The sequence below is a fragment of the Phyllostomus hastatus genome, unplaced genomic scaffold (assembly GCF_019186645.2).
Source record: "Phyllostomus hastatus isolate PE091 unplaced genomic scaffold, TTU_PhHast_1.1 phas_contig_159, whole genome shotgun sequence".
NCBI classification, from domain to species: Eukaryota; Metazoa; Chordata; class Mammalia; order Chiroptera; family Phyllostomidae; genus Phyllostomus; species Phyllostomus hastatus.
Window position 1 is genome coordinate 25,942,786 of NW_025333640.1, and position 19,451 is coordinate 25,962,236.

General features: G+C 40.6%; 1 protein-coding gene across 2 annotated transcripts in view; it reads right to left on the bottom strand.

Annotated features, from left to right (window-relative positions):
- EDNRA (endothelin receptor type A) overlaps positions 1–19,451 on the bottom strand; it is a 50,317-nt gene that overhangs the window by 15,410 nt on the left and 15,456 nt on the right. For both annotated transcript variants that reach the window (XM_045831597.1, XM_045831598.1), the window contains one exon: positions 5,399–5,526. In XM_045831597.1, coding sequence (XP_045687553.1) covers positions 5,399–5,526 — 128 coding nt within the window. The remainder of the gene's footprint in view (positions 1–5,398; positions 5,527–19,451) is intronic.

Consider the following 19,451-nt stretch of genomic DNA (forward strand, 5'->3'; position numbering starts at 1 on the left):
CTTCTTCCTCGTCCCCAAGCCTGCCCTCTCTCCAGTCTTGACCACCTCGGGCCAAAACTTGCAAGTCAGCTTTCATTCCCCTTTCTCTCCTCCACCATTTATTTATTGTCTCTGCCCACCCCTCCCTTTAGGATGTAAGCTCCACAGGGTAGACATCTTGTGTGTCGGTCACACAAATAGGTGCTGAATAAGTTTTTGTTGAATTAAGCATCTGTAGTTCTTTACTGGTGTATTTGTCTTTATTGGCCAAAGTCAATAACACAATACATTCTAGGCATTTTCTAATTTTTCAGGCTGTCTCTTAATTAGCCCATAGATAAAAGGCCAATACTTTCAGAATTTTAGAATCAAATAATTAAATCACCAGGAGGAACCTTTGGGCTGGTGGTTCTCTTCTTCGAGTTCCAGCCTGAGGACGGGTATTGCCATGTCCCCTGTCTGGTCTCCGGTGGATTTGGGGGGCCTGGAGCGGGGCTCTGGCCTGCTGGTTCCCGGGGAGTCTTCCCCATGATGTCACTCTGTGCCCTGGCATGTGATGTGCCAACATAAAAGTATAAATTATGTTTTACTTATTAAGATGTTTGCTACTGTATATAGGGCGGGGACCTTATATAATGGCTACCCAATATAACAAGATGTTGGTAAAATTTACTTAAACCTTTCTCTTATGTTCACATTGGTAGTCTTTGAGGGTTGTGATAACACACCTACAAATGTTTTTTCTCTTTTTCAATGATTTCCCAGAATAAATTGTATGAGTGGGTAGGGTAACTGAAGTACATTAAAAAATGTTTCTATCAAGCACCTATCAATGCTTGTGTACATTAGAATTTATTATTCTTCCTTCAATTTTTCTACTTTATAAGGTAAAGCAGCACTTCCATCTTCACCTCTGCACATCTCTGATGAACAGCGAACCCGACTATTTGTCACGTTTGCTTACGATTTATGCCTCATGTGATAGACAAACCAACGGCTACAGAGAGGTTTGGAGATAAAACACCAGCACGGAGAATTTTAAAGAGAAACACGGTATGGTGGGTTAAAAGATCGCTGCAGACGCTTTGACACTTCTTCAGCTGAGCCCTGCAGCTGGGGAGGAGCTGGAGTGGTGCTTTGCTCGTGTCAGGCCTGCCCCTAAGCAGAGCAGCAGGCTCCCCTGGAGCCCGGAGCCTGCTGCACAGAATGTGTTGAAGGGCCCCAGACTACGCAGAGAAAGAGATGGGCTTCGCTGAGCTCTCAGCCTTCCAGCTGTGCTTGCCGACAGGCCAGATGTGAGCCTTGGACCCAAGAGATGCTCAGCTGCCAGCTGAAATCCAGCTGGTGAGATAATAATGAAATCACTTAAAATGTTTTAAGTCGCTGTTTGGGGGTAGTTGGTTATCAAAGAAAAATGAGCTAGCAAAATTAACCAGTTTTTTAATTTCGATATCAGAGTTAAGATCAAGAAAATGAGTAACTGTGTGCAATGGGGAAGAGAACCCAGAGAGAGACCCTGAGCTGTCCTACAGCCATCGTTGACTCTGTCCAGGGCCTAGGCTCTCCCTCTCGGCTCGGCTACTTCTTCCACATCTTCACTGCCGGCATGCAGCAGAGGAAAATGGTAACACCAGGAGAAGGAGGAGAAACCACGTCCGTGTCTACGTACAAATGAAGGTTTTCAGAAAAGCACCTCCATGCTTCTTAAATTAGGAAACACCTCTGAGAATACCATAGAGACCACCAAGCAGTTATTTGCAATGATGGCATGAAGAGCTGACACTGACTTTTGAGTCTGAGGCGTATCTAAGTTGCCCTATTAATGGGTCTTTGCAACTTGTCCGGGTATGTAATTATACATCATTCCGGAGTAGCTGTTAAAGGGTTTGATCTTTTTACAACCTCCTTCCCCGGGCAACTTTTAACTACAAGTTGCATCTGTACCCAGACCTTTTTACTGGTCTGACCCCTGTCATCTTCCACTTGAAACACAACTATTAACTACAAAGAACAGCACTGGTTATCCTCTCCCACTCCTGCTCTCTTTTTTCCTCCCACCAAACTCAGGAACACATAAAGCTTCTCAAGGCATGTGAGAGTATCTGTTTTGATCATTGGTAATGGGGGGTTATTCGTGTTTTGTTGGGAAAAATTCATTCATTTTAGAAGTATACTTTTAGAAGGACCCAGCCTTAGCATTTAAAAAATTATTTCACTGACCCTAGCTGGGTAGCTCTGTTGGTTAGAGCATTGTCCCTATGTGCCAAGGTTGTGGGTTCAATCCCCGGTCAAGGCACAGACAAGAAACAATCAATGAATAAATAAGTGGAACAACAAAGTCAATGTCTCTCTGTCTCTGTCTCTCTCTTCCCCTTCTTCTTCCTCTCTAAAATCCATAAATAAAATAAATAAATTAAAAATCATTTCACTGATAAAGCTGAATTAGGGGTCAAAGTTTGTTTCTAAATTTCCTGTCTTTTTCCACTTTTTCTAAAGTGGAAATTTCCACTTTATCTTTTTCTTAAGTGACTACGGATGTAAAATACAAATAATAAGAGTCAGGTTTGAGGAGGAATTAGTGAAACGGTTAAACTGAGACAAGTCTAGAGTGGAAATGAGCAATGCAAGTTTACCAGTTTGGGTAGGAGTCAAAAACATCTCGTTTACCTTTTTCAGACTGAAAGCTGATAGAGCTTTTCTTCCATCCTACAGCATCTGTGCTCACTGAGCAATCAACAGAATAATAAAGAAACTGTACAGAACTTGGATATACAGTTACTCTCATTATTTCCCCCAAAACAACTGAAATGAAAGATACGTATAATATTTTAAAAATATAAAAAAATCATGAACGCTTGCTGAGCCGTAATTTAACTCAGTTCATGCAACAACAGCATGGAAGTTGTAATTTGTTCTGTAATGGGTGTAGTTTCCCTGTTTTTGCTCCTTGATTTAGTAAAAAAATAAAGATTTTAATATTTTTAGCACAATGCAACAAAATGAAGACTCAAAGCAAATGTATCTTATCTTTAGGAATTAAATGTGAGTGATTCATTTTCCCCTGTGAAAGCTTTTGAAACAAATGTCAAAATGGTTTCCCTACACACAGGTCCCAAAGCTTAGAGTCAAAACCAAATGAAATGTAAAAATAATAAAGAAAAGACCCAGGGAACAAAGAATGATGAGCTTATTACCAAGGAAAAACCTCCTTGATTAAGGTAGATTTTTGTGGGAGTGGAATTTTAAAATGGTTTATCTTCTTGACCTAAAACCGAGACCCAGTCTTAATTAAAACCAAGAACACTTCATTTGATACAGAATTGATCATTTGTGATTGAACACTTAGTTAATCTTTCCCCATGCATGGAGGTGAGGTGAACCTATAACTCTCTACCCCTCCCACCTACTCCCCCAGTCACCACCCACACCTCCACCCCCGCCCCACACAGGTAGTTTCTATTGGGGAGACTAAGCTTAGCCAGATGGTGCTCTGAGATTCTTCCAAGGAAGAAAGAGGGGGAAGAACAAGGTAAGCTAGAGAAGGAATGGGTTTTTTGGATGCTTTAGGAATCCCACTGCCTGAACGCCTGCATCACGTATTTCATTCTCCCTTGTGCCCAAGTCCGTGTCTGCACCACTGGGCAGCTCGTAAAGGACACAGCCAGGCCTCTCTCTCCATGGCTGTCCATCACACCCTTCTTGCTCAGGTCTCTATGGTGAACTAAATTGTGCATTATACCACTCAGTGTAGGGATGCTTTATTATATAGCTTATCACTGAAGACTAAGTGCCTTAAATTTTTTTTATTAAGAAAAAGTTTATTAAATAGATTTATATGAAATATATTAGGGACCACTGTACTGTGCCATGTAACACCATAAACCATACTCTTAATTTTGTAATAAAATTTTTTACAGGAATGAAAAGTTGCCTATTAATATACCAATTGTCATATACCAACAAAACTCGTTCCTCTCTTTTGGCCTCTCTTTTCATCAATGACTCTCTTCTCAGAGGATTGTAAGCCTTAAAAGAGATTTTATTGTTTATAGGAGCCAAGCATCTTCCTGGTCTTCGTTCTCCTATTTCTTATTCCTGTTTCTCATATGCTTGTCTTGTTTGTCTTTGGCTTTGGTTAGATGTTTCTTCAGAGGTGTGGTTTTCTTTTAGAATGCTGAATAACTCCTACAATTCATTATCATGCCGGGTTTTTGTTCTTTCTTTCTTTTTTTTTAAGATTTCATTCATTTATTTTTAGAGAGGGAAAGGGAGGGAGAAAGAGAAGGAGAGAAGCATCAATGTGTGGTTGCCTCTTCCGCGCCCCCTACTGGGGACCTGGCCTGTAACCCAGGCATGCGTCCTGACTGGGAGTTGAACCGGCGACCCTTTGGTTCGCAGGCCGGCACTCAATCCTCTGAGCCACACCAGCCAGGGCATCATCCTGGTTTTAGCCAGGATACCTAAATTTTGGAACAAAGTTTAATTAATTTTAAAATAATATCTCCCCAATCTTGACTGAGCTTTTGTCAAGACAACAGTAGGGATGGAAGTAACTCTGGACCGGAATGTGCCTGTTTGCCTCTGTTCACCCAGGCCTCTGTGTTCTGGCCCACGTGCCGGCAGGTGCTTGTGCTTTAGAGCTGTCTGGCCAGAGAAAATCATAGGGTTGATATAGAGTAAAGGTCAAAGGAATGCACTGTGCAAATCAAAAAGTATCATGTATAGAATGGCATTAAGTATGTGGGGAAAATGGTAACAGATAATAGAAGTAAATAAACTTAGAAATTTTTTCTTCTATTAGAAGAACATTACAAAAACCTGTGACGCTCTCCCTAAACATGACTACTAATATTTATCATATTTCTTTCAAGGAGTTTTATATTCATATGTTTATACATATAAATTATATGTAACATCCTTATCCATTTTCCTAACGTGAGGCAATAAGGCTGCTTTCAACTTTTCTTATAAATAGTTTTGTAAAGGACATCTTTGTGCATGATGAATTTTCTGTTCAAATTTTGGTTTCCTTAAAATTAACCCCCAAAATCGTAATTACTGGGTCAAAAGGCAAAACCTTTTGCAGGATTTAGTTTTCCAAAAGGGCTGTTCAAATCTCAACTCCTGCCAGATATTAGAACCGTGCTTTTTCATTAGAATTTCTTTGTTGCCACAAGGGTGCCGAATGAATATAATTGGCAAAATGCTCTAGATACAAATTGCCTAAGCCAAAGATGGCTAATAACCAGCAAGTGTGAAAAGCAACTCTAAACTATACAGCAAGATTGTTAATATTTTAATTCACTTGAAACTAACAACTGTCCTGGCACCAACTCTCAAGGCTTTTTGACTTCCATTCTTTATGACAAAAATGCTTTTCTGAATCCGACAAAAGAGTAAAGGGAAAGAACCACGTTACCTGTCAACGCTGAGAGCACAGAGATTGAGGACGGTGATCCCCACCGAGGACTTCTGCAAAAAGGGGAACAGCTTGCACAGAAATATGCCAAAGTCGTTGTGATCAAAAGGCCAGCGCCCAGCCAGCAGCTGCAGAAGGAGACACTGTAGTTAGAAATGGCAGAGCTGGCATGGAATACATGGACATGTACTTCTAATTATCTTCCAAACTTCTAAATTTTAGTATTCATTATGCATTCCAGTTAGCATGGTGGTAACAGTCTTCTTTTTTTCATATTTTAAAGCCTCAGCAATTTGGAAAGGCATGGAAAATGATAAATATAATAATGGAAGAGATGAACGTTTGATCTTGTGTGAAGTAGGCATACCGACTACTTTTCAAAGAGCAGCAAAAGTATGGGGTTTGGGTGACAGCTTAACAAAGAATCAGGCAGTCGTCTCTTATCCATTCTTGCTAAACCACGAGTTAAGCAGATCATTCTCACATTTTCAGCTGGTGACATTGGAAGATTATATTATCTTCTGACAAGCAGCCAAAGTTCTGAATGCAAGGTTATGCAGAATCCCGTGAAGACAAGCGGGTTAGGATGTGCTGGCTCTGTCAGTTGGTCAACACCCAAAGCCATTTGGAACTGACCTTTCCTCTGTACTTAAGGAGCCAGCTGCTTCGGTAGGTGTGTCATAAGTGGCCTTTCTCTGTTTAGGCTCAAACTTGCCTAAAACATGGGTCCTGTAATCTGTAGCATTTGAGGAAAGTCTATTTTTTCTTGTGGACAATGTAACCTCTTTGTCCGTGGGAAAGGTTGGACACCCTCTAGTGGTCATGGTTAAATAGCAAGAACATGAAGTCCGGTGAGTTGCTGATATTCATCTAATTTGGTATTGTACTAGGAGCAGAAAAATTGAGAGGGGAAAGGAAGTCCCTGCTGAATACATGATGCCTTTTCAAGAGTAAAGATGGCATTGACTTCTTTTCTAATTTTTGCTTAGTGATTCATAATTTAAACTTATCCACTCACTAGGAAACACTATCCTACTCACTAGACAAATTTGTCTTTTCCTGCAAAATACCTATTGCCATAGTAGCTTTAAGCTGAGCTTCAAATTTCTGTTCTACAACTTCTAAAACATTACACGAGGTTTACTTTCATGCTCAATGTGGTCATTTACACGAGTCCATTAAAAGAGGGTGGGAAACAAGTACCCCTTAGACAGAAAATCAGAACCTCTGCATGTTGAGAATTTAGTAACACAGGGTTCTCTCAAATTCTATTTTTATGGCTAAAACCCTATATGACTTTATTTCAGAAATTTTTAGTTTTCTAACGTATTTCCTTTTCTTCTGGGTAGTTTTCTAAAAGAACTTTTGCCTTCAATCCAGTCTTGCCCCTGGTTTCTTCTTCCTCTTACTCTAACTAGCCTTGGTGGGTGAGTTCTCAGAATTTCCACACAAACTTTTGTCTGAGAACAACTGGTATGCTCTTCACAAAAACACTGCCATAAACTCTGACAGCTTTCATGAAGCTAACAAACAGTTATTACCATCACTGATTGCTGGTTATTAATGCCTGATGCAAGTAAAGACGTAAAACACTATTTCTAGGATGAATCACCCCCTATAAAGAAAAGAGAACTTGAAAACTACTTTTCATACATAGAAGGAGAGTGGAGTATGTTACCCCAGAACTGCAACTCTCCATTAAAGACCGCGGAGATGTAATTAAAGTGTGCGTGGTTGTTTCAGGGTATGGTCTGGAAAGGCTGAACTGTTGTGTTGTCGTTGGCTCATTCCCAGAGGCAGAGGATCCTGAAGCCCACCGGGGTGGATTTCCCAACCAAACACCCAGCAAAGAGAGGAAAGAAAAGGGTACGTCTTGCTTTACAAGGGGGACTCTGAAGTCCTGTGAAGGTCCAAGTGACAAGGACTAAGAAAAATGATCCAGAAAATCCCACAACTGAGCATGCATCGTCTGGGGCCCTTCCAGTCTCTGTGGGTTTTTTCCCCTCTTTCATGCTTGCATAGACTTAACTGGGGTTAGGTGTAAGGGAAGGACTGAAGGGGAAGATATCACGGTATTGGTGGGCACCAAAAGATCACAGAATTGGCTGTCTTCACATAAATAGGTGTGTTGTTATTTTCAGCACCCCTCTCCTCCCCACCCAGGGGTGAGCATGGATTCTTTTTGGAAAGTATGGACGAAGGGGAGTGAAAGAAATCATTGGAGGAAATTCGTAGGTACAATCACAGTGTGTGTAGACTTCTCTAGCCTATGTCTGCTTCTTTCTGAAAGAGCTACGGCGAGTAACCGCTCCAGTGCAGCGGGGGGAGAGCAGGCCCCTGCCAGGAGGCAGCCTCTGTCGTTTCTGGTTAAATGTGGCTTCTTCAAAGAGGCCCCCCTTAACTACCCAGCCTCAGATCAGGTAGGACCTGCTCGTTCATCTGTTCTTGGAGCCCACGTTGGAGTAATCATCCGTTTAAAGTCTCCTTTCTGCTCACTCTGCTGTAGCAATAAAATATATGTAAACGGAAGGGGCCCTCCAAGAGGCATGCAGTGTAGCTCACCCATTTTTCTCTCATTAGCAGAGGCATTTGGAGCTTCCGAAAGACCACTGGGAATGTATCTTTTCTTTTATACCCTAGCATTTGAAATGGAAATTGCAAACTTTAAAATGGTGAAAATAAGCTTTATAAGAGCATTAGGAAGAGCAAGTCTCCCCTCTGACCAAGGCCCCTAAACTTCCTGCCCAAAGGCAACCACTGTTAATTGTGAATTGTGTTTTCTTCCAGAAACTCCCCATAAGCATAAAAGCATATGGCTTTTGTAAAAACAAGTGGAACCATATGGAAAATAATACCTATTACCAGTATTCCACACATTATTTTCCTCAAGTACTTTTCTGGGAAGCCTAATGAAAAGGTTTTGGTTTTTAAAAGCACATTGATGAAACAATTTAGGCTGGGATAGAAAAAGATAAGTAACTGCTTAGGATAAATTAGACTACGGCAAAAGAACTAGTTGGTTTCATTAATGTGAACAAGTTTTACCAACTAGTTTACGGGGTTAGTCTGGCGTCTTGGAGCAATCATAGCTTATTTTGGCCATAAAAGGGTCTGCATTCTTACACAGCCTTCATATTTGTAATTTCCAATCACATTATACACTACCTAGTACATTGTAGGTGTTGAATGAATTAATGATTCCAACTCATTGACTTGGGACAACATATTCATATTTTCAAATTAGAAAGAACCAATTTTGCCCTGAAAATACATTCATCTTGCAACATGCTTTCTGTTTAAAAGTTATTTCTTAGTATCTCAAAAGTAGTATTTCTACTCTTCCTGTTGAAAGAAGCAATGTACCTACCAACTAGTTACTTGAGAAAGTGGGAGAGAATACTGTTCTGATTAAGACCCAGGTTGACAAGTACGTGGCACAAGCTCTTTTCTTGGAGACTGTGGGCTGTGATGGGGCTGCTCAGCCCGGAAGAGCCGCACAGCGGGTGCTGGGAGATGAAGCACATCCGTGACCTAAATGCACTCCCTGCCCTTCTGCCCCCCAGGGGATCCCCACAGAACACCCAGGAGCAACCACCGAGGCAGCGGAGGGTGACCTGTGCAGTGCGGATTTCACTGAAGGACACTTGCCTTGGTTCTTACGTAGGGGATTTTTCTACAGTTGAAATATAATTACATTCCCGATCATTATCTGGAAACTAAAATGTTGCTGAATGGTACGAATTAACATAGAAGTCCTGTTTGGTGTGGCTGATTTGGATTGTGTCAAAATCACCATCAGAAAATGGACAGGCTACATTTTTTTAACCTGTCAAAACAGATTTGCCTAAGGACTTGAACCACATGGTGCACTGATAAGCGCCCTGTTTTTAGAACGACTGTCCCCAAAAGCAGGATGTCCTCTGCTATGTTTAGTGCAAGGCAATATCTACTTGTTTGGGAGCTTTTAGATAAGTGCAAATGTACCTGTTTATGGCCGTTTTTTGGAACACACCCAACAACCGGAAAGTACGCAGGAATATACGGAGCCACTGGTTCATGCAAAGTTTACAGTCTAAGCTTGTGTACGTTACTGATGGGCAGACTGGCCGAGTCTTCACGGCAGGCTGATTTAGTCTCACCTTACGCCCCATGCTATAAAGCTTAGCTTTTGTTGTTCTTTAGTCCATTGCACATTCAAAGCTTCTAATTAATAGGAACCTTCCAGACTGGTAGTTCTCAGTCTTGGCTGTACATTAGAATGGTTTAGGGAGCATTTCCAATCCCAGTGCCTGGGTCATGCACCTAGATTAGTGATTCTCATCTTTGTACTCAAGGGACATTTGGTAATATCTGGAGACATTTTTGGTTATTACAGCTGGAGGTGGGGAGGAGGGAGGCTACCAGCATCCATTGGGTAGAGGCCAGTGATGCTGCTAAACATTCTGCAATGCTTAGGAAAGGCCAACAAATAATTATCCAGCCCAAAATGTCAATAATGCTGAGGTTGAAAACCATGCTGTAGACCAATTAGATTGGAATCTTTGGTGTTGGGACAAAGGCCTCACACTTTTTAAAGCCCCCAGGTGATTCCAATGTGCAGCCAAGGCTGAGAATTGTTGTTTTAGCACCATTTCCGGTTCAGGGGATCTGAGGTGGAGCCTGAGAATCTGAATTTCTAGCCAGTTCCCAGTGAAGCTGATGCTGCTGGTCCACCACCCACCTGTTGAGAACTGCTGCTCTAGAGGCACCATGACTAGCAAAATAATGCCAGCTGACAGTCAGATAATGCAGGAGGAGCAGAAAAGAGTCTAAAACAGACCTAAGAAATAAAAAAATCACGGTGGTTTGGGGCTGTGTAGTCAGCATCCAATTACCTCCCCCACCCCACTGGTCCCTAAAAGCACCCATACATAAAGGTACAGGTGACCTAACTGGTACGCATAACCCCACTGTTGCAGTCTCAGGCCCTGGGCCTCGCCAGTGTGGCACCACAAAATAAGGCTGTTCTTTCCTAAATTCAGCTGAGGTAGTGAACTCAGGAGACTGAGGTTCAAAGACAAGATCCACCTGTTACCAACTGTGTGATCTTGGGTGAGCCACTTCCCTGCTGTAATGGGGAGGTTCTCCTCCTCATCATGTTAATGGAGTGGTTCTCATATCTGCCACGTGGCTGATGACTGTTTGGGAGGCTCGAGTGGGACAATGCTTCTGGAAGAATTCTGCAAACTGAATGCACACCACACAAATAGTAGTTATTTTGAGCTGCTATGATTTGCAATCTTAAATTGAAATATACCATTTATGCACAACTTAAAAAAACAATATAAATGAATTCCTCCCTTTATCGATTCCAGATGTTAATATTCCCTGCTGTTTAATGTTATTATTTGGACATTATTTTTCTAATCGGCCTGACATCCAAGTAATGGGATAAATAAAACCAGTGGCACATTTTTCTTTGTGTTTATTTTCCCTCCACCCTGTCTGGTGAGGCTGAGGGATTCCCTTCCTCCCCATCATCTCGCTCCACCCACCCTAGACTGGAATGAGGGATTTATGAGTACAGTCTGTACTCACAGCTTCTGTACTCATAGCTGAAGAACTCAGAGTAGATAAAAGGCTCTCTTCCTCTCAGCATGAATTACTGTAGGGATGCGTGGAATCGGACATGATGGACCAGGAAGCAATCTTTAGAAAAGTGGGGTTCAAGGTGGTCTTTCTTGCTGGAGGAGGGGCTGGGATGTAGGATTTGGTACACTGTCGAAACAGAAGCATCTTTTTGACAGCACAGACTGAGATCATTATACACTCTGTGATGCCCAGCCCGGCCTTTAGAATGAGAACACGCTCCCTGGCTGTTGCAAATTTAAAATGAAATATAATAAATCAATCACTTTGGGTGACCCAGAATAGACTTTGCTCCTCCATTATGCTTTGGTTGCTTCAGGATTGAGGCAGAGCTTTCCCAGAAACACATACAGCCTGTGGCCGCTCCCCTACCCCCACACTTTCTCCTTCCAACCACTCCTCCTGCCTCCTCCTGGCCAGCCCAAGCACTGCAGGTGCATGACAAGTGCCGAGCAGGGCAGGGGCCCCATAAATGTTCACGCTCTGGCACCAGGTGCCCTCTGTGACCTGGGGGATGGAGGAGCACAATGACTCAATTAATTAAAGTAAAGCGAGTGGTCTGGCCTACTACTAGTTAGGTGTGGGCCCTGAAGCATCACTCCCTGGGTCAGACAGAAGGCTCTGCTATGCTCCTGACCTTGCTGTGGGCAACCGAAGAGACAACCCGTAGAAAGGGCTTCGGTGAAATAAGCATCTGGGAATGTGAGCTATTTGCGTGGCTTGTGGGGGTCTGTGCCTACTTTTTGCCCTGTTTTCCAGTGAGACTGCTAAGGAGGATCACCCAGGGCACCCAGGGGCAGGGTGCTGGTGGAGCACAGAAGCATAAAAGCCCCTGTTCTCATGCAGATAACTACCTAGAGGATGAAGTAAGTAACGGTCCCTAATGAAGTCGTAAGAAACACTTAGCGGGGGCACAGCAGCAGGAGGCGGTGAGGCACAATGACAAAGAGAACAGGCGTTACCACCCGCTGTTTTGGGCCCTGGCACGACTTAGGCGAGTTCACTGTGCTTCAGTGAAGATGGAGAAGAAAAGAGAACCTACGCCTTTTGGGTGATGTGAGTGTGAAATGAACTTAGCCCAGTGAACCTGGCCCATCGCAGATTGTCAAGGTCGGTCCCTGTGAGAGGCGGTTCCGGAGGAACTGCCCCGCGACTCTGCACTTGAAGGATGCGGAACTGCTGCAGCTGCTTGCTGCCCACAGCTTCCACTGTTGAACATTCAGTGTTTCGGTTTCTGCTGAGGTCTTAACTTTTGGAGTTTGAAACACTTAGATGTTAATAACCACCAGGTGGAGAAGATGGGAGGAAAAAAAAAGGAAAAATGCTTTTAAAAATCAGAGTTCCAGAGCCATGAAGTTTTTTTCCTTAGAGAAAAGATGATTCATCCAAGATGAGAGCTCATTGTACCCTACAGTGCCAGTCACCTGAAGGCTGGCAATTCAAAGAAATGTCTCTTTTTGATAGCTTTACCATAAGGATGCTAATCTGGAAGCAAGGGACTTGAGATTTCTGCTTATTTTGCATGCATAAAACCAGAGGATCATTGGGTGGACAAGAATTAAACTTTGCTAAAGTTAGAAAAATCAGAAACACTCAGTATCAAAATTACACAGGCTAGTGCTAACTATAGGGATTGGCAAAAGTAGCTTTAGGTTTGTGAGTCTGCCAAACACAGAGTTTATTCTTGTATTATCATTTAGTAATTATTGTATCATTTATTTGTATTATAACTATAAACCTACTTTTGCCCACACCTGTATATGTGTCAATGCTTTAACACTTCATTCACTGCAGAGAGGAGATTCACGTTGGGAGAAATACATCCTGGCTTTTCCTGAATGGAGAAAAGATCTCACACACGTGTCCTGAGTGGAGCCTTACATTCGCTCCAGACAATGTGCAAACAGAGTTAATGATGGAAAATAAGTTCTCCAACAAGGACACACAGTAAGGCCCAACAGCTAATGAAAAAGCCTTATTGTTTATTTTAATTAGTGGTCTCCATGGCAGTACATGCTAGCACTCATTTGAAAGAAACATGCAGGCAAGAACATAGTAGAACAAAATGAAACAAACCAGTAGTGATCCCCACACAGAGCTTTAGGTAGTAGTTCCCCAAAACTAACCAGGAAGGCGGTGATAAGTAGGAAAAAGGGAAAATCAATGGCATATTTGAAAGCATGCAGCTTATTTAATGATTTTATGTATAAAATCTCAAGAACTGGAGTTAATTCTTCATCACAAAGTATGTCATGTGGTCATAATTATCCTGCGTGTAGACGGAAACAATGAGAGAACAAAGATACGGTATGTGGCATTAGAAAATGATACCATATGTGTCTTTTGGGGGAAAAACTACAACTGATGCCAAAGCTGATGTGTTACAGTAAATAAGGCTGAGGTGATTTTGAGTATTTGGTAACAGAAATTCATTGGAAAATAGAACTTCACAATTTCCAACGGCTGAGGCACGGAGTGAAAGAGGAAGACATTCAAGGTGTCTGAGTTACCGGCCCTGTTACTATGCATCACATAACAATGATGTGCATTTCAACAATGCATCCATTAGAGTTGTCGAAGCCTTGGCTGTCTTCTAGGAAAATGCTGTGTGTGGTCTAGAGAGTTGTTAAAAAACTACAGAAGTTTTACTTAATGTGAAGAGAGAAGGATGGGACATACTGAAGGGGAAGTTAGAAATTCTGGCTGCCAGCTCTAAACCTGTTGAAAATCTTTGGGCCTTGGGTCCCTCCTCTGACAAACAAACATGTTGGGCTAGAACTAAGTTTTAAGTTCCCTGCCAGCTCTTACATTGTATGATTTCTTTCATGTCAGAACTCCAGTGTGTAACTGGTTTCTCTGAAACTGTTATTAACTCCATTTATCCATAACCTAACCTCAATTCTTTCCTTCATTTTATATAGTTAATTTCATTTTTTCCCATTTTTTCTTGTAATCTTCCCATCATTAAGCTTTTTAGTCTTTTTGCCTTTCTCTTTTACCCCAAAAGGTTAAGGGTGTTAGAACCTGTGGAGTCTCACGGACTGAAGCCTTAAGACTATCTGTTTACTTTGAGTGGATGAGTAGTATTTTAGTTCTCTCCAGGGAAAAAGTAAAACATATAGTAAATCTGTCCAGTGAGCCATAAGCATCATACTGTAAATACAACCCTAACTATATGTAAAATGCAGGAAAATAGTAGATAAGTGGCTATTTTACGCTTCTAGCCAAAGGCCTATTATAAATACTACTGTAAAATTAAGGCTTTTAAAACAGTTTTGAAGACTAGTTTGATATTGTTTTATGTCTTATTTATGGTCATTTGGAAATGAGATCACATTAACCACTACTCGTCAAGAACAATAGATTTTAACCTAGTTTTACTTCCAGCTTGATATTTGATACATGCCACACCTCCACTGCAGGAATTTTGTTTTAGTGCTGGTAGAACAAAACACATAGCATTTGGGGTCTAATATAATGAGCCCACAGTGATGCTGGTGCTCCTCCCTTAGACACTTGAATACTCAGAGATTGTACCAATTCCATGAGATTAGGGCCGGTGCTTTTTCTTTTCATTTTTTAAGGACCTAGGATGTTCTGCATGCAGTGATTACCTAAGGAATATTGACTTTCATGAAAATCAGCCATCTAAGTGAATGTCAGTGACACCAGTCTGGTAAGAAACATTTATCTTCAATTTTTAGAATTACAGTATTTCAGATATCATCTAGATCTCTAAGTGATGTCTGTGGGCTGTCTGCTATCCTTGAGAACCTGCCACGGGGTCTGCAAGGTTGAGGGATCATTAAGAGATTGTTGCCCTTTTCACTGGTTGACATGTGTACTGTTGATGCAAAAGCAATTGTGGTTAGAACCACTGGCACCCTAGCATGAGTCAGGACGGCGGCACCCAACTGTTCGAGGAGTCACTGTTCTTCTCCATCACACACTCGCAGTAAAAAAATGGAGGGGTCAAGAGTAATGATGAGGAGTTCAGCAGGGTCACAGGATAGAAGAGCAATATGCAAACACTGATTGCACTGCATGTAAAGAAAAACCAAAAAATGAAATTGAGAGGCAATTCCACTCAAAATAGCATAACAATACTTAAGAATAAGTTTAGCAAAAGGAGTGAGTGTAAGACAGATACACTGAAAGATATAAAATATTGGAAAAATCATAGGAGATGTGAACGGATGTTTATGGATTGGAAGAATATTGTTAAGATGGAAAATTTCCCCAAATTCATCTAAAGGGTGAATACATTCCTTATCTATATTCAAGGATATTAACAAGTTGATCTTAGAATTTATATAGAAATGTAAAGACCTAGAATAGTGAAAACAGTTTTTGGGGGAAAAAAGCAGGGCTTAAAGTACCTGTTTAAAACCTCACTAAATCCCACCATAATCAAGACAAGATGGCACTGGCAGAAAACAGACAAAGAGATTGGTAGAACAGAAAAGAAAGTTCATAAATAAACCCTTAAACATTTGTCGTCAGTTGAGTTTTGACAAAGGTGCCAAGGCAATTCACTGAGGAAAGAACAGTCTTTTCAACAAATGGCATTGGAAGAATCGGACGTGACTACGCAAGGAAAGAATTTAGATGGTTTCCTCACATCCTACACCAAACTTAATTCAAACTGATTATAGATCTAAAAGGAAGATTATAGATCTAAAATATAAAACTGCTAAAACATGGGAGAATTTTTCTGTGATCTTTATTTGGCAAAGATTCCATAGATACACTATCAGAAACACGATCCATAAAAGAAAAGTTTGATAAATTGGATTTAATCGAAATTAAAGGCTTTTGCTCTTCAAAAGATACACCATTAAAAAAATGAAAAGAAAAGTCACAGTGTGGAAAAATATTTGTAAATTATATATGTGATGAAGGATTTTGGCCAAAATACATAAAGAATCCTCACGATTAAAAGATATAAAGACTAAAATATTTAAATAGAGATGTATAGTAGAGATTGTATATCACCAAAGTAGATATACAAATAGCTAAGAACACGAAAATTAAAAATGCTCAACATCATTAGTCATGAGGGAAATGCAAATTAAAACCACAAAGAGGTAGCACTTCACATCATTAGAATGACTTTGATGAAAGAGACTGACGTAATAAATGTTGGTGAGGATGTGGAGAAATCAGAACCCTCATAGAATGCTGGTGAAAATGTAGAATGGTGCAACCACTTTTTTTTGACAGTGATATGATTCACCAATGTTATTCCTCTTCCTTCAGTGTAACATATCTCATTTCTGTGGACTTCGTTCTGCACAATTTATCACGTGTGTAGGTTTGCGTACCCACCACCAGTCAAGACACAGAGCAGGTCCATCATCACAAGGATCCCCTGTGATGTCCTCTTATAATGGCACTTCCCCCGCCCACTCACCATCCCTAACCCCTGGCAACCCTTAACCTGTCCTCCATCTCTATAACTATCATTTCAACAATATTATGTAACCGGAACTACATAGTATGTGAGCTTTTGAGATGGGCTTTTTTTCCCCACTCAGCATGACTCCCTTGAGGGGCTTCCGAGCTGTTGTGAATGTCTTTCATGTTGTGGTGTGACGCCCAACCAGCAGAGCCACACTGGTCAGGGCCCAGCTGGTGTGAGTGTTAATAGCTCCTTTTTATCGTATAGTTCTGTGAAATGGATGCGCTGCAGTTAGTTTAGCCACTCACCACCCACTGAAGGACTTCTGGGTTGTTCCCCGGTTTGGGCTATTACAAATAAAGCTATTTTGAACGTTCATGAACAGATTTTTGCATAAACATACTTTTCATTTCTTTGGGATAAATGCCCAAGAGTGCAATTGCTGGGTCTTATGGTAATTACATGTTTACTTTGATAATAAACTGCCAAACTTGGCATGTGTGAGCAATCCAGTTGCTCGCCATCCTTGTCAGCATTAGACGCTGTCATTTAAAAAGTTTGTATCCATTTGTGTGTAGTGATATCTTCCTGTGGCCTCAATTTGCATGCCCTGAATGGATAATGATGTTGAACATCTTTTTATGTGCTTACGGGTTATGTGTATATCCTCTTCAGTAAAATTTCTGTTCAAGTCTTTTACCCATTTTCTATTTGGATTGTTTTTTTGCTGTTGAGTTTTGAAGGTGATGAATTCTTCTTTGTGTTTCTGAAGTTCAGAACTTGAGCTCTGACACCCCCAATGGGACAGAATGGAGGGGAATGAGAGGCGGGAAGGAAAGACAGGGCGGAGTGGTTGGTGAGATGTGACAGGGGTGGACAGACTTTTTTGGGAAATGGCTAGACAGTAAATATTTTAGGTTTTAGGAACATAATGGTGTCTGTTGGAACTACTCACATAAGTAATGGGTATAGCTGTTTCAAAAAAACTTTATTAATACAGATAGTTATTAGGCCAGATTTGACTCACTGGCTGTAGTTTGCCTACCAGTGGGCCAAAGACTCAGACAGAAGAAGGGTGCTTCTGATTAGGCCTTGGAATATCACCTTAGTGATAATTACTTTGGATTTAGCTCCCCTCCTTTATGGTGGCTCAGTAGCTCAAGACAATTTTGAGGTCACTCCATAAAGCCAATGAAAATATTAGTGTGAAGTTAACTGTTTTCCCAGGACAAAAAGCAGGAAAAGTTTCAACCAATCTAAGTTTAACACCTTCATAGGACTGTAAAACTCAGTGCTCACACATTGTACACCGTTCTGATTACCTTCTTGGGGATATGTGTTATTTGCATTGTAAGACACTTCCATTTAAAATCTAGTCAGTAGTTTTGATAAATAAAATTGCTTCTTGGAGGCTACAATGCAAAATTTTGTTGATATTAAGAAGGATTTTCTTTTAGATCTATCTTCACATGCTGTAATTTGGTAAATTTCTGTAACAATACTCCTTTAACAATCTCGTCCTTCTATAATGTAGTAACTAGATTACAATTAAAACTCACTTTTACCTAGCATCTGGCACACACAGTATATAGCATTTTAAAAAAATAATCTCAGAGAGATTACCTAGAAAATTTCATCAGTGTAATTTTTACTCTCATAATATTTACTGTCTGTAACAGTGCTTCTTAATCTGTGTTTCATGGTGTGTTTCAGAGTTTCAAAATAAATAACCATTTATTATAGCAGTAATGGGAAGTAGTGGAAATGAAACCTAATTTTATTTCTGTATTCTTGAGATTAATTTAATTAATTTTGTTTTAGCTGTATATATTACTTTGGGAGAAGGAGAAATGACAGTTTTTCTGTATATTTAAAGAGAATGGGAACAGGTGTTTAACATTTAAAATGTTATTTTTTCATATATTCAGTGGTTTCAAAAATTTCAAGAAAACACTGAATATAAAATTGCTCTGGGATTTGGTCTAGCTTGATTCAATCTATGCTTGTATCCTCAAATAGAATGTGAACAACTCAAATTCATGTTCATCCTAGAGTTTTTCGTGTTTTCTATAAAAACTTAGTAAATGTGAGAATTATTTGGGAGTTATCCATTATATAGAGGCATATAATAGATTTCCTTGAAAGGCAAAGAAGAGTTATAGTGAGCAAAGTTTATTCAAAGGCCACACAGATCGTTAGCTTTAAAATTAGAAAAAAAATCTGTCTAGGAAATTCTGCCTGGTACCTAATATTGTACCATGCCCTGCTATAGCTCTCCAAAATTACTGATTAAAATATAAAAGGATTATGATCAAGATTTATATTAAAATTATTTTAACCATATAGATATATATTGATATGTAAGTATTGCACACATTTTTATATACTATGCATACGGAGGCCTTATATATGTATATACATATGTATTTTTCAGCATATATTTCCTCACAGATAGGTGCATATGAGGCTGCCCATAAATGTACTCTTCACATTTGCTCAAAGTTGGAAACCCTTTCAATGCCTGCCGTTGAATGGAATCTGTGGCATATTCAGACAGCGAAGTGCTAACCAACCATGAGATGAATGAGCCACAAGTAAACACGACAGCATGGCTTACTCTCACAAACATACTGTTGACCAGAAGAAGCCAGGCAGAAGCGTATATATCATAGGATTCCATTTATGTATGTTTCTAGAAGACGCCCAAATAGGCAGACAAATTCATGCCATTGGAGGGCGGGAGAATGGCTGCCCTGGGACTTGGGGAGGCTGGTGACTGAGGGGCTTCCAGGCGCAGGTGCAGCTGTTTCTTGATCCCGGTTTCACAGATGTGCTCACTGCGTGGTGATTCACAGAGCTAACACTCGCCATACATGCATTTTTCTGTACGTATGTATACTATACTCCAATCAAACGTTTAAGAAATTTACAAAATGCTAGGGCTCTTCAATGATGTAACGCTAGTCTAATTTTCATAGATTTAGCTTCTATAAGGAAATCAGATTTGTGGAAACAATGGAAATA